A 15,796-nucleotide genomic window follows, 5' to 3' on the forward strand; every position below is an offset into this window, starting at 1 on the left:
AATTTAACAGTTCTGAACGATTTGTCTATTTCAAACATAAATATAAGTAATAAACAGCAATGTTAAAAAGTTCACCAGGATATGAAGTTGGTTGGTATGTGATCAAATCTACTGAGAAGCCCTTCATGCCCCACAGGATTTAATCACGTGACCAACCAACTTCATATCCCAGTAAACTTTTTAAATTGCTGTTTATTTCTTAATTACATGTATAAACCAAAAACTGACTGATTGATAGACATGGCAATAGTCACATGATCTTGTGAAAGAGAACACAAGTCTGTATACAAATAACATACAAACTTTTTTTTATTAACTTGTTTTATTGGTATACTCAATTAAACTGCAACTGGAACAGATGGTGAAAAAAGGGTTACTAGGATAAAATACTTGCATTTATAAAAGAGGTGCATTTCAGTTTCAACTGTAGTAAAGAATAGCAATTCCCCACACATTAATACCATTTTTCCTAATGTTTCGTGACTTTCACCAATAATTAGATGATCAATTCATGATTTTTTTCAATGCACATATCAGTAATTAGATTATCTGCTGGCCTCACAGTTGTTACAATATGAAGTACATGGTACTGAAGAAGTCTACCTACCCCATTCATGCTAACAACACACATACACAGACAACAGGATTTACATTGCAGGGTAGGAGTTTCCATAGCTCTACACACAGACCCTCAAACAACGATAGGGAGTGTGTCATGGACATGTTACACTAACCATTGATAGGTGATGATGATGATAATGATGAAGATGATGACGATGAAAATATGATGATGTACTGACCATAGTCTACAAAGTGATACAGTTCTAGCATTATGCCCAAAATGTTTCATTAGTGTGCTAAAGCACTGTTGACCCGTGAGAAGTAATTGCATCAAAAACCGACACACCGAATGCTTGAAGCACTGGGGGGATTATCACAAGTACACACACACAAACACACATAGACACTCAAGTCTTTTTGTCCTCTACGTCAAAGTCCAGGACTAACAGTTTGGTTTCCTCTGTGCCGTTTCGACTGCCCACCGCACACACGAGTTTGGTGTTACTGCACCTGACTCTCCACACGACCCCCCCACTCCCCCCACTGTCCAGAGAGACCAGGTTCCTCAGAAAGTCCCCCGATTTTAAGTCCCATATTTTAACAGTTCCGTCATCTGATGATGTGATCACAAACTTCTTGTTGAACTGCAGACACGTGACGGCACTTTGGTGTTTGTTTGGCCCTGAAAGATAATAGACCTAAGCATTAATATCAATGTAGCATCGAAGTACATGTATAAATAATCAAGGACACCAAATGCATTACTAATGATTAAATGCTTGTCTTGATATTTAGTAATCATAGTTTTTAACATGTAATTTAATTAAAACATAGAATCTATAGAACAACAAAAATGTTCATTAATTATTATTGTGTAAACTTTTTCATGGGTCAATAGGTCATAATTTTGACCTCAAAATGATCATCACAGAAGCTTAGGATTGCATTATTATAAACATAAAAAGGTGATTATGTTTATAATTTCTAAACTATTTGCACTTCTTCAATGTAAATATAAGTGATAAACAGCAATGTTAAAAAGTTCACTGGGATATGAGCCTGGTTGCTATCTGATCAAATCTAAAGAGAAGTCCTTTGAGCTTCGCAGGATTTGATCATGTGATTTAGTGAACTTGTTCACTTCTTAAGTGTACACAATAGCTTTTACAGGTTTCGTAATACAGTGTACCATTTGTTTTCAGTGTTACCTTGTAGAGTTTGTAAGCACTGGCCTGTTGTGATGTCCCACACTTTGACTGTTGAGTCAGCGTTTCCTGAGACCAGTATGTTGTCCTTCAGCTCGAGTCCACTGGTCAATGACTGGTGACCAATCAATGTGTGTAGACAGTTCCCAGACTCCACGTCCCACACTCGAATGGAGGTGTCCAAGGATCCACTCACAATGTGGACCCCATCAAACTAACAGAACATGAAAAGACAGTGGTAAAAGAATCGTCTCATTCTGAAACCAGTTAAATCATCAATAATTGATCATTCTAGAATATGACAAAATGGAAAAAACAGTTGAATTTTTTTTTACACTTTGTGTTTTGATTACATTTTAACCACTCAGATAACAGTCAAATTTTCTTTAATTTCATGTTTTCAAAAAATCCTTCTGCCACTCAAAGCACCAGGTTATATGAAAAATACTAGTAGACAAAATTTCAGGTCAAGAACTCCATGAATACGGTCTTATTAACATTGACTTTGACCCACCTGTAAGGAGTAGACCCTGTTGGTGTGTCCCTGCAGAGTGTGGATACAAGTCTCTGTCTCTGGGTCCCACACTTTCACCATGTAATCGTAAGCACCACTGACAACCCGTTTCCCATCGTATTGCACACACCGCACTGCCGCCACATGACCCATTAACACGTGTTTACAAACACCACTGTGGATGTCCCACACTCTGAGTGTGGCATCCCTAGAACCACTCACAACTCTGAAGAGACAAAGTCACATCATATCTGGTTCAATTGAATATTCTTTTTTGCATTGTTGAATATGCAATGAAAAATTTAGAATAAAATAATAGAGTCTAGCATCCGTCTAAATTGTGCAGCATTTCAAGACTCCTTATTGAAATATAGATATTCATAAATTCATATTGAAAAGTAAAAAATATTTCGATTACCGGTAATTGCATCATTTAAGTGAAACTAAAAGCATTGTGAGGCAGATAAACCATCCTATTGGTGACTTACATGTTTTTGTGGAGGTGCATACACCTGACCGTGGAGGTGTGGCCATACAGTGTGTTGATACACTGCCCCGTGTCCGCGTTCCACACCTTGAGTGTCCGGTCTGTTGAGCCACTTATGATGATGTTGTCTTCCATCTGAGAGGACCATACCCCTCCTGTGTGTCCCACCAAGGTCCTTAAGCACTGAGAGACAGAACAAAAATTCATACTAAAGAGTAAAGACTAAATCTTGTTTACTTTAAAGCAAGTATTATACTGTATGTAATTTTTTAAGAGCAAGAACCAGTTGTTATTTTATTATTTCTAGAAGTGCATTTTCTGTCTATTTGTGTTAAATGTCTGGAAGCTAAGGTACGGTTGCTTGAGAAACTCTCAGATATTTATCACAAGTAATAATATGTGTACTTGACAGTACTTTATGTTTCAACACATGGTACATTAGTCTATCAGAGAAGAAGAATCAACGAGACATGCTACACTGAATGTCTGACTGTGATTACTTACCTTGCCTGTGATGACAGACCATACTTTGAGTGTGTTGTCATCAGAACCACTGACCACCCGAGAGCCACAGAACTCTAGACACGTTATCACATGATCATCATGTCCCCGCAAAAGCTGAAAGAGACAGTAACAGACCTTTCAACATGTACTAAAATTAGAACTCAAATATAATGAACAATGAAAATGCAGCAATTCTAACATTCTTATTCAGGGCTCTACATTAACTTTTTTTCCTACTTGTCCATTTGGACAAGTGACCAAAACATTTACTTGTCCGAACTTCAACTTCACTTGTCCGAAAAATTTTCAATATTAAAGATCAAATATTGTCAACTTGAAAACTACAGTACTCTATTACTAAAATAAAATCATTTATTGATTACTCTAGCTATAATTAATAACCTGACTTTTTAAATGGAAACTTAAAGTGTCTTTCCTATATGTACATGTATTTGTTCCATATACTTTAACATTAAACATGATTTGTCAGCTGTAGCTTTGTCATGGCAAATTACAAGACATTATAAATTCAGCATCAGGTTTAAAAATACATGTAACTGTTATATTGATTTCTCAGCTGTTTTTTAAACTAAACATGGAAAGTCATCAGAGTCTATCAATGATGAATGAAACCTAATATAAGTTACATTTCTTTCCATAATCCTTTATCTTTGCTACCTTTTCTTCCTTTCTTTTTCTTAACATATGTGTTTGGTACTTTGTAAGAACTAGGATCCACACCTTGAAAGTTGTTTGAAATTAGTGAACTTCAATCTCGATCAAGAGTAACTCAATTGCATTGCAATTTGATGTCGGGATCGGAATTCAAAATAACTAATCGATAAACTTATAACGAGACTACGGATAAACTTATCACACAACTTTCTTTTCTTTTTTAAATGTTTGAGACTTCTTTACATAAAAAATGCACTTGTCCAGTCGGACAAGTGGCCAGCAATATTCACTTGTCCGCATATTTTTTTAACTGGTACCGGACAAGCGGACAAGCGTTAATGTCGAGCCCTGTTATTAAATATAAAAACAACATAATTCTCATTCTGCCATGCAGAGTAGTTAATGTAACCTGAATTGTACCTTTGGACTCCTGAGTTCAGCTGCCCTCCAGTTCTGTTCGATCTGATGCTGCCTCATATACAGGGCCTTCCAAGGACTCCTACTTCCCGTGCGGCGCCGGAGACGGTTGGAGCCGTACACCAGGGTCTCTGTGATTCCCTCCTCCTTACATTTCTCCCTCCACAGAAGATTGTCCTCCGCCAGGACCCGCCAGTAACGACAGGTCTGGGCCGCCTTTAACAGGGCTTTGGGCTCAAGGAATGATAGAACGTATAATGCCAACTGAAACAAAAGTCAACTGTTTATCAGCTAGTGCAAATTCAATTGTTTTAAGAAAAACTTCAATATCTCGAACACTGATATCTCAAATATAATGGATATGTTGAAGTGATTTGTAAGTCATAATCACTTATTTTTGAAGTATTTTACCCTCAATATATCTAGTGCTCTGATATCTTGTAGCTTTTAAACAATCCAATCTTTTTTGAGATAACGAAGTCTGACAGTATTGGTGTATAATGAATCATTTAAATTTGTTACAGTCAATTTTTGTGGATTACCAGGGTTTTTTTTTTAACATGTTTGAGAGGGTGTAAATTCCTGGATTCATTCTAATGAATAATAAATAGAGAAAAAATTTTATAATTCACTGAGGATGTAAATTCATGGTTAAGAAAAACCAATGATATCAATGAAAACCGAGCCATCATGAATATTTAAAGTGATTTCGCATTATACAGGATACTCAAAATCAAAATAACAATCTTATGTGTACTGATACAAAATATTGGCACTGATTTTGCAAATGGTGAGACCTAGTTTACTTACCTCTTTTGGAAGTAGTGAGATGAAGTCCCTTTGGAACTGAGGCTCGATGACCTGCATCATGTGTCGCACCTGAGTGGGTTCACAGATCTGTATCAGCTCATCTACCGCCATCAGACGCTCTGCATTGCTCCACATCTACAGAACAAAGTTAACACTTCTGAGACATTTGCCTCCAGCATCTATATTTTCTTACCAGTTTTGGTACTCCATCAATAAAATTGTAACTAATATAAACAACTATACCTGAAATGTTTGTAGCCACTCCATGAGTCTGGGAGGGGGGTGTTCTTTGGATGGAATTCTAGGACGATGACCTCCAGCATAGGATGGAATGATTGTAGTCTTTTTTAAATTCCCAAATGTACTTTGACTGAATGGAAATAAGACACAAGATATTTATTGAACGTTATAAAAAGAGCGTCAATACTTATTATCACGAACTCGATGGGAGAGAGAAAACTTTCAGATAGATAAGTTAATTACATAAACATCTGCTGGGACTTCCAACTCCCATGACATACAGTATGCCTGATACCAAGTTCAACTGTGTTTTCAACTACCGAGAAGAAATACACACTAAATAATATTGAAAAATCTTTTTATATCAACCACCTGTCAAAGTCATCTGATCGACAAGGTCTTTTAAATGGAGGGATCCAAACTTCTTCTCTACAACCATAGCTTTTTCTTTTCATCTAGAAAATGAAAATAAGAATGTAGCACTTTAGCAATGATTCATTTTTGGATAAAAGAGAAATGCAATGGATTCACACCACAGCAATCAAGAGAGAACAACAGATTGCTATTACCTTGCCCACAAGTACAGGTATCCGTGAACGTGGGGGATGGACTCGTTGTAAGCGTCGATTTTCCTGTGGAGAGGGGGGTGCTGAGTCGATTTCTGTGGGACTACTCACATCATCATCAGACAGCTAACACAATCACAAGAAAATGACAATTCCATGAATTATGACCTTTAAATTTGATACAATGCATGCTTGCACACAATTCAAAAAGTATATTTTTTATTATTTTAAAATTGCCATAATTTCAAGAAATTATAACTTTCAAATTCAATACAAGGCATGTATGCTCATAATCACAAAAGATATTTTTCAATTCATTTCAACATAATAGCGTAGTATATTTTTCTGATGTATTCAACTTCGCTACACCAACCTGGGGCCCATTTTCCTCATGACTCGAATCTTCTTCCTCCTCCTCCTCCTCTTCATCTTCTGCCTCATCATCTTTCTCTACTTCCTTCTTCACCCTCACTGCCTCCGAGTGGGAGCCTCCATCAAACTTTCCATGACTCAGGGTGAGGCTGTCATCTGACTGTGATGTGCTGGGGGTCTCAATGAGACGAGACCTCAATGCCCGGCCGGTACTGGTGGAGGGTTGAGGGGATTCAATTGAAACATCATTCTCTGCTGTCTCTACATCGCTTCTTGACTTCCTCCCCCTAAAAAAAAAATTACGTCATCATGTGAAACATAAAAATCTCTCAAGTTTTACACTTATATAAATGTAACAATTCAAGAATTTCAGTCATAATCCACTAATTGAATTTTTTTTATGAAATTCAAATTCTTGAAACCATTTTAAATAATAAATGTGGTCCATTAAAGAGGATGTTAAGAATAGAGCTAGATCTAAGCATAAATCATCAATTCTGATTTTTGCTTCCTGTAGCTCAATGAACATATGCTTATTATGAGACAGGAAGTGGCCTTGAACTCTGACCTTGCAGCCGCCCGCAGCCTGCACTTGGACGCCACCGTACACACCAGGCAGTTCCTGCTCTGTTCTATGATGCCATAACCCAGACCTGGGACGTCACTCAAGTCAGATATTGTGGTGAAACCCCCTACAGCCTGTTATGACAAAAGAATGCATTTAATAAATAAACATGGACAATTTCTGAGAGTGTAGTTTTGATTAATTAATTTCACATGAGAAGAAACCTTGCAGATTTGTTTCCCCTTTTCAAACCTGCTTAATTAAATCTTTTAATCAGTATAGTTACATGTAAATCATAAATGATTCTAGCTTATCAATACTTACTTTTCTGTACTTAATGATAGCTTGTGCCTTTCGGACCCCTATTCCACAGAGCTGGGCAAAGTCCTGTAAAGTGGCTGTGTTAATATCTACCTTCTTACTGGCCATGGTTTCCAGGGCAGCTGGACTCTAAGTCTGCAAATTAAACAGAGTTAAAATTAAGATACAGCATCATATCAATATTTCCCATGAGCAATCATTTCACTGATTCTAACAATCAAGAGTCAGAGGAAAAAATACATTTTTAGAACATTACATATTATAATAGAGCCCAACAGTTTTACATTTCAGGTGAAAATGTGCGTGTCAAATATGCATGAAATGGGGATTTCCTTCTTGTAAATCATCATACATGAAATATATTCAACATTACAGGAAATAAAGAAAAATTTATTTATTGGTAACATATTTTCTGCAGAGGTCATCAATAAAATGCAAATAACTTGTAGTCATAATTTAGATATAGTGTATTTATAACCAACATACATGTAAAGTACAAAATCTGACAAAGGAAAATATACTTTGGAGGACCTGCATCTGTCATTGATCTATGCTAGGTATGAAAACTAAAAATGGAAGAAAAAAAGTTTCACATAATGTCTTATTTTAGTTGCAGACTAGTTATTTGATATTCTCTGAATCATGCTTGTACCATTAACACAGTCACACACTTCACACAAAGAAAAACTTGAACAGCTGATACAAACTGACTGGAATAATGAATTGTACATAATATATTCAAATAAAAAAAGAGAGTAAAACTTCCAAATGATTTTAAAGTAGAAAAATCCCCACAATTCTGTGTTATAATCGGTTTATAATCATATCTGATAATCATCAATGTTGAGGCTATGACAAAGGTATATTCACCAAAAATTATAATTGTGCAACATCAAGCTAGGTACTGGCGTACACTTTTCCATGGAGTTAACACATGCACAAACAAATTATTGCCTGTTCTCTTATCAATAGATCTATATCAAAATCATATTTAACTCATACATTATCACAACATATCTGCACGAAGTATATTTTCAGTCTATTGTCACACAGTACTTTGACCAGTCGATATATCGGATTTAAATTGATCCGTCTGATTTTGTTAGCCATCTGGAGCATCGTTAAAACTTTCTTTAAAGTAATTAATGACAAACATTATAATGTTTAACACTGAAAATTTTAAAATGTTAACCTGAAAACCATCATTTCTGGCTGTTTTTTTCTTCATGCGGCCGCCATCTTGCCAAATCAAAAACCAACAACATTGAAGGGCAGATAACTCTGACGGAAGAACGTGTAACTCTGCCGGGGTGTTGAAAATTCCCCTCAAGGAATAATGGGCTAATATTCGGATATGAGCATGTATTTAAAATAAATCCAGAAAAAATATCGATAACAGACAACAACAAAAGATAATTATATGCCGAGTTGAAAATATTTCTTCAATCGAAGACAGATACGTGTTGCCGCAGTATTTTTCGTCTAGGCTATAAATAATTAGCCTAAATTCAATTTCTATTTCAAGCAAATAATAATAATGATCATAACAACAACAACAATAATAATATTAATAATTCTTAAAATGTTGAATAGGTGTGTGTTTATGTCTACTTTTTGTATATTGATAATTTTGTCATACGTGAAAGTAATTATATTATTGGTACATGTATTGAAAATTCAGTTCCATAACATTGTATGACAAATTAAATGTGACATCAGTGTGAAAAGATTATAAATGCACGTTCTTCGGGGAAAAAAAAGTATAAGCTTTATGTTTTCCCTTTTTTTCAGTTTTTTTTTTTTGGTGGGGGTTGGGGGGTTGGGGTGGGTGATTTGTTGGCAATTCGATATTTAAAGGAAATAACATCAACTCTACTAAACAGCCAATTACAGCCCATTAGAATAATAAACGTGTATATTTTTTGTGATCTTTAGAAATTGCACCCATTTTAAACTTTACTACAAATTATTTGTTCTAAGAATACAGTGTGGCTAATTTTATCATATAAACTACATTATCTAACACACTTAATCAAAAATATGCCACGATCTCATATCAGAAATAAGCGCGGGGGGGGGGGGGGGGGTGTTTGCCGCTTTGGGGGGGGGGGGGGGTGTATATGGGGTAACATTACCTTGATTACTACCCCCCCCCCATTTCCCCCATATCCGCGTATTCAGATAAAAATTCGTATAACGAGTTTATCATTCATGAATAAATTCTCGATTTTTGTTGTTTACATGAATCAACTAAAATTAAGCATTTTATCTTAATCGGGATTGTAAAAAAAAACCAAAACGATATTCTCTTTAAAATATAGGTTGTTGTTCGTTTTTGTTTTTTTTTGGGGGGGGAGGGGTTAAAGGTAGGTCTATGTAAATCTGAATTTGAAACCACATTAAACACTGTTAAGCATAGAATTTGCTTACGGGTTGTTCTTATTTTAGTGGGAAAATTATTTTGATTCCACTGAGTCATATTGTCATCCATTTATTTACATGGTCTAGATTAGCCATTATATTACTAGCATAAGCTATTTTTTTTTTTTGGTAAAGAATGTATAAATTCAACTAATATAAAAAATGACCTTGATGCATCGGAACAAGGAGGAAGATAAAAACAATTTTAAAGACTCTTTACCGTTTCTGTAATAAAAGTTTACTTGAATAGTGTAGAATAGTATAATATATTTAATACAATAAAGTGGGTGGGGGGGGGGGGAGAGAGAGAGAGAGATTTCATTACAAATTTATCAAAAATTAAAATGTGACGAATTCAATTTTACAGTGAGTTTAAATAATGTATAATTTTAACCCTATGACCCCCCCCCCACCCCCCCCCCCTCCGATTCGCACATTTAAATAAACAGGTAACCTATAGTCTATAGCCATCACTATAAAGGGCGCGCACCTGTCAATGAGGCAATGATACGGAATATAATCAGATAAAAACAAAAACTTGGGGACTTTGTCATTTTCAAATCGCCCAGCCTTAGCTACTCGCCTTTCTGTTGCATTAACAGCAAAGCTTGCTAGCTACGCTCTGTTGCGTAAGTCCACAAGCACCCTAGTTTCGATGGAGCGCACTGAAGCGTGTTGAGCTGTCCGGAGTTTTCTCCTGTCTTGTCAGACGACACGGCGACCACTGTTTAAAAATTTGTGTGTGTGTATGGGTGGATATGGCTGCGATTTCTGAGAGAGAGGATGGCGAGGAACACTTGGACATCAGGCTTCGACAAGATGAAGAAATGGAATTTTTCACCGAGCTTGCACTTCATGAAGCAGAACGTTGGATTTCGGTGAGTGAAAAAACCCATGTCAAATTGCCTCCAGTCTGTTTTTGTGTTGTTGACACGATAAAAAAAAATCCCACAGGTAACACCCACTGTAAATGTGCGATAAAAACAAACTGTATCACGTGTATTTATATGTTCATAATGTTGGTTTATTTTACATTTTATAAAAATAATGTAGCACATTAAAAGAAGTGGACAGTGAAAATGAAAAAAAAGTACTTAATAGTAAATTTAGCAGATTGTTGTTAAAACTATATGAAACATGTCACTACGGCAGTAACACATCTGATGGATTTAGTTTGGGCAAACATACTTGATTAGAAAGGTACACAAAATATTTACTATGCCCACATATACACGCACGCTGGTCAAAACTAGGTCAAACTCAAGTCAAACGGGTAGTTTTTGTCCAAACTTAGATAATTTGTACTGATTTAAAGAAACAGTTTTCTTGACTTATCAAAATTCTTTTTGTTTATCTCTTTAAAAAGTGACACTCGAGAAGTTTTAAGCATGGTCCTCGAGATACCCATCATAAAGACGACTGTGATTTTGTTATTTCTTAAATGACAGTTTCTCTTTAGAAATGTTGGGAGAAGCTCAAAGTTGTTTACAGTGAGGATCAATGGTTTAGAAGTAAACTTATACTACTATGTACCGAACAGGACAAGGGTTTACCAAGACCTTGTTTGACTACTGAAAAATCTTAGAAGGATAGCAACCATTTCCCAATAATCTATACATTAGGGTATTACTTAGGATCTTAATTGTCAATTATTTCATTGAACCAACAGAGATATACAATGGTCTGCTAAGATTGATTAAGCTTTGAGCCAGCAGCTGTCGCTATAAAGCTCCCTAAAGAAGACATTTGGGTTTCAAGATAGGAGTTGCATGAACTTAAAGCTCACATGTATTTATATATGCGGACCGTTTATGCAGAGTAGTCTAATTAAATGGTAAACTAATGCTAGGAACTATAACCAGTTCAAAAATAAATGGCAATTGATAGTATATTGCTTTACAATGGAACCATTTAATAGCTCGTTGAATTTGTTAAGCTGAATTTGCACTTTAAAAAAAGGGATAATATTTGTGATGTAAACTATAGGAATCTTTATCTTATAAATGGTGTTGATTCTCAAGTACCAAACCAGATCATAAAACCTTAGAATAATGTTGTCAAGGTCTGAACCACTTCACAGTCGCCCCATAAAAGAAATAATGGTGTCTAAATGGACGGCTAAAGGTGTGGTTATTTTCTTCTCCTTTAATGGCATGTTCAACCATTCCAAAAGCATGTCTAGTATATAAACTAACCGGTATATAAGGAGTTCTAATTAATTCGATAACACTGAGAGAGGGGTTTGGTTTGAATTCCCTGATCTCTGCATATAACCTTGATAAAAACCTAATCTTCTACAATGGTATATGTAAAATCGGGGGCCAAACGATCAGTTCACTTGTACAAAGCAGGCTTCAGTGATATTGTGTTGCAGAGCAGCATGGAGCGTACAGAGGGCATGAATGGAGGAGAAACCTGTTGACATGACATACCATTCATACCGGACGCGCTCCAGCAAACCCTCAATGTGTTTTTGGCCTGAATGTCACCTGGTGGTCGCTAAATTTTATGACGTGTGCTGCCTATTTAAAGAAAAAATTACATGACATTTGATGTCCCGAGACATAAACAGTCACACGTGTTGATTGGTTATGGTCAATTTTCTAGACATATTAGAATGAAAAAGGTGCACAATAATAAAGTGTTCCGTTCTAAATTGACGTCTCCTCTCTATTGTTGACTGCTTTTTACATGCAGATTTGTATAAAAAAGAAATATATGTAGATAGGTACGACTGTGTATATTTCTTATTTTAGTTACTTGAGTTTTAGCATCTGTAAAACACCACCCCCTACCACCTCCCCCTTTACAATGTCGGACCACCCTTTCTGTTGTCACCCCAGTCCCACATTCACACGCCATCGAAACCTGATTGGTGCTTCCAGGCAGTGTCTGATTCTATCAAGTGTTATACGAGACATGAAACAATGTCAAGGCAACTAGAATTCTATGGTTGATATCTGATTTTTTTTTAGATGAAGCTAATGATATGAATTATTTTAGATGGAAAGGATTGAATACTTAATGTATACCCATTTATATCGTTTTGCTTTTTTCTTTCCTTTTTTTACTGTATTTTGCATTTGCTGTTGAGAAATATGCTCATAAATCTTATTTTTTCTATAGATCGAGAGACCCCCCCCCCCCCTAGTTTGTCAAACATTCATCTGGTGAATTTTAACGCATTTTAATGTTTTTTAATCTGCAAAAACATTTACCTGTATGATATCAAATATCAAATAATGTAAGAGAATACAAGTCTTTAATGTAAAGTGAAAAGCTTGCTTATCGCTGTAACCATTGTATGTTTTTAAAATCACCTTGAAGACCTAATGAAGGAGCTGTCCTCAAGGACAGATTTATTTACTGTATCAGCTCCTCTGACAGGCCAGTTAATGAACGGCCAGTGTAAACATAGTCATATTATCAACCCAGTTCCTGCAACCCAAGGGATTTATCTTAGTTTAAAACTTAATTTGGGAATGGAGATAAATTTCCTGGGTTCTGAACTTTTGGTAGTGATTTTGATAGATTTGTAGTTCGTCTACATCCTATAAAGGATTTAATGCATGCATCTTATGTCCCTCTTTTACTCAAGAGTGTAATTCAGTCTAATTGAAGCTGCATGACCTCCCAACTCTGCAAGGAAAAGCGATGACAGAAAGTTCAACAAACAGTTTGGTGTTTAACTACACAACTTTGCGAAGGGTATAATCATTATGGTTTTTAACCGTATGTCATTTAGTCCATCAGTCAGTCAATCATTTCTGCAACTCTACTTAAACCGCTGCACGGAATTTCATGAAAAAATCGTAGGTTTAACACAATTTTAACAGAAATTTTGGATTCCATTATTTATTTGGGAAATTTGGCCCTTTTGAACTTAGAATTTTGGCCATATATTGAATATAGTAATGATCAGTTTTTAAGCGCATATCGTCTTTTATATAAACCTCAATCGCAACTTCTCGGGCCTTTCCGGCAAGCTCGGAAAAACACCTCAAATGTATTAACATCACCGGATGTTAGAATTTTATACAAAATGGAGTCGCTTCCCATTAAAATAAGTATCGGCTAGACAGTCTTGTATGTCGCTTCTGTGTTATATTTTAGTGTATATCGTTTACTTTAATGAAGTATAGCTCACATCTCAACAGATCGTAAAATGTGTTCTATTTATTTATTAAGTTTTTAAAAAAGGGGGGTTGTCATGGACGCCTAGGTAATACATTCGAGGTGTTTTTCCGAGCTTGCCGGAAAGGCCCGAGAAGTTGCGATTGATGTAAACCTCTGCTAGAAATTTGTTAAAATGTTTTAGGTATTAGGCCAGTAAATTCTGATTCCATAATTTTTCTGGGAATTTCACTTCCTTCAAATTAAAAATTTTTTGGTTGACAAAGGAATAGATGTGTATATTTGCAGGAAGTTTTTATTTTTGCAAGTTATGCTCTTTATCAAATTATTTTGTGTATTTTATGCAGATTCTGTCATTCGTCATTTGTAGCATTGTCAAGTAATGGGAGAGTGAGGGGTATGTGAGCTTTCTCCCTTTTCCTTTCAGTTAATATGACATTTCATTTACTTGTCTATCTCCAGGGTACTCAGTAATACATTTCTACTATTCCTTGTTATCACTGAAAATTAGCCAGTGATTTTGTTAAGTTTCAATGAATTGTGTCTTGAGAATAATATTGTGCAGATCTTGAAAAGGAATGGGGGAGATTTAACAAAACTTCTAGGAATAATTCATACTAATTTTATTTAGTACAGGGGAGTTGGACACCTATACTCTCTGGGAATTTCAATGTTACTTAATTTTAATAGTAAATGAGAATAAACTTTGAAACCCCTCGCATTGGTTGCTGACCAAACAGGCTTTTAGCAGGGGAGGAGGTTTCACTATACTTAGTGATTTGTTTTTTGTTAGTCAAAAAATTTAGATGATAAAGGACCTAGCTATAAGAAAGTAACTTTTCTTAGACATTGACTCATTCTCATAGCTCTCACAAAGGAGAAGTAGCCCAATGGGTCATACAGACCCCAAGTTGGACTTAACTTTAGGGTGATTGTGTAACATAAGTAGGGCTTTCAGAAATCTGAATTGTTGGGTGTTTTTTCTTGAATTCTGCATTAAAAACAAAATTACTGGAGGTTTAAGACCTTAGTTGTCAAACTGTTTTTCAAATTCTTCATTATTTGTGACAAATGGATAACCTTCCTTCTTTTTTGACAGTACCAGAATTTTTCTTGATACAAGCGTGGTATGGGGTTCTTTTTTAACACATTGTGTGATCAATCTTATTGTTAATTGTCTGAAGGAGAGGATTATTTTCTTGTTTTCTATTTACAGGCAGTGACCAGGAAAAAGTTTTCTCATCCTGATGACTTTAGAAAATCTCTCGAGAATGGGATACTTTTGTGCGAGTAAGTACTTTAGAAGCTTTACAAAGACCTTTTTGTTATGCTGACAAATTTTCTTTAGCCTTAATACAGGGAAGGAGTGCAAAGACTTAAAGGTTCAAGATCAACCACATAGATATTTAAATCATCTGATATATACTTGTTTTTCAATTTAATTTTTAAAAATACATGTTATAATACCATCAGAGAAAGACTTTTTTATGACACGACTTACAAGAAAACATGCTCTAATTTCTTGCAAAGCTTGCATCTTGTCAGTGTGTTTTGTTCAAACCTTTTAGATTGAGATGTAACTTAATTAATTATACATGTATAAGGTGTTTAAAACCCTGTTATTAAAATCTTGGTGACAAAACAGTTTCAAATACTTTTATGAACCACACCAAGGTGATAGAATGTTCAAGAAATAAAATATATATGGAGTTTGAAATTTTAAGATTATTTTAATCGGCTGAAATCTTTGTTGACCATTTACCCAGCAGAATGACCTTAACACTATCATTACTGACATTTGACCCTATGACATGAACTATGGCCTTAGATTGATGAGAAAGGCTTACACGATGAGTATGAGATTTTACAATTGTGTATCATTATACCTTATGCAAGAAGTTGAAGTGGATACTATTTTTTATTTTTACTACATTCGTCAGTCAGTCATCGTGTCATTCCATTTTTTTGTACCTTGCACAGTTAGTTGCATAGGGTAACGTGCAT

The 15,796-nt window shown here is 35.5% G+C and overlaps 2 protein-coding genes across 5 annotated transcripts in view; one reads left to right on the forward strand and one right to left on the reverse strand.

Annotated features, from left to right (window-relative positions):
• Nucleotides 1-303: 303 nt before the first annotated feature.
• Nucleotides 304-8,578, reverse strand: LOC105329852 (F-box/WD repeat-containing protein 7). The gene is made up of 14 exons (XM_066076930.1): nucleotides 8,430-8,578; nucleotides 7,241-7,372; nucleotides 6,920-7,050; nucleotides 6,353-6,638; nucleotides 5,983-6,105; nucleotides 5,786-5,868; nucleotides 5,417-5,543; nucleotides 5,174-5,308; nucleotides 4,367-4,627; nucleotides 3,272-3,385; nucleotides 2,769-2,950; nucleotides 2,281-2,506; nucleotides 1,770-1,980; nucleotides 304-1,243 (listed from the first exon to the last, which is right to left on the reverse strand). The coding sequence occupies exons 2-14, from the start codon at nucleotides 7,343-7,345 to the stop codon at nucleotides 969-971; spliced, it is 2,259 nt and encodes a 752-aa protein (XP_065933002.1). The 5' UTR covers nucleotides 7,346-7,372; nucleotides 8,430-8,578; the 3' UTR covers nucleotides 304-968.
• A 1,680-nt stretch (nucleotides 8,579-10,258) lies between these two features.
• Nucleotides 10,259-15,796, forward strand: part of LOC105329851 (LIM and calponin homology domains-containing protein 1) — a 39,121-nt gene continuing 33,583 nt past the window's right edge. The window contains exons 1-2 of one of the 4 annotated variants that reach the window (XM_066076931.1): nucleotides 10,259-10,536; nucleotides 15,009-15,082. In XM_066076931.1, coding sequence (XP_065933003.1) covers nucleotides 10,417-10,536; nucleotides 15,009-15,082 — 194 coding nt within the window. In that variant the 5' untranslated portion in view covers nucleotides 10,259-10,416. The remainder of the gene's footprint in view (nucleotides 10,537-15,008; nucleotides 15,083-15,796) is intronic. The other 3 variants (XM_066076934.1, XM_066076933.1, XM_066076932.1) reach the window with 3 other exon arrangements.

This window comes from Magallana gigas, chromosome 2 (assembly GCF_963853765.1).
Source record: "Magallana gigas chromosome 2, xbMagGiga1.1, whole genome shotgun sequence".
Classification (NCBI taxonomy): Eukaryota; Metazoa; Mollusca; class Bivalvia; order Ostreida; family Ostreidae; genus Magallana; species Magallana gigas.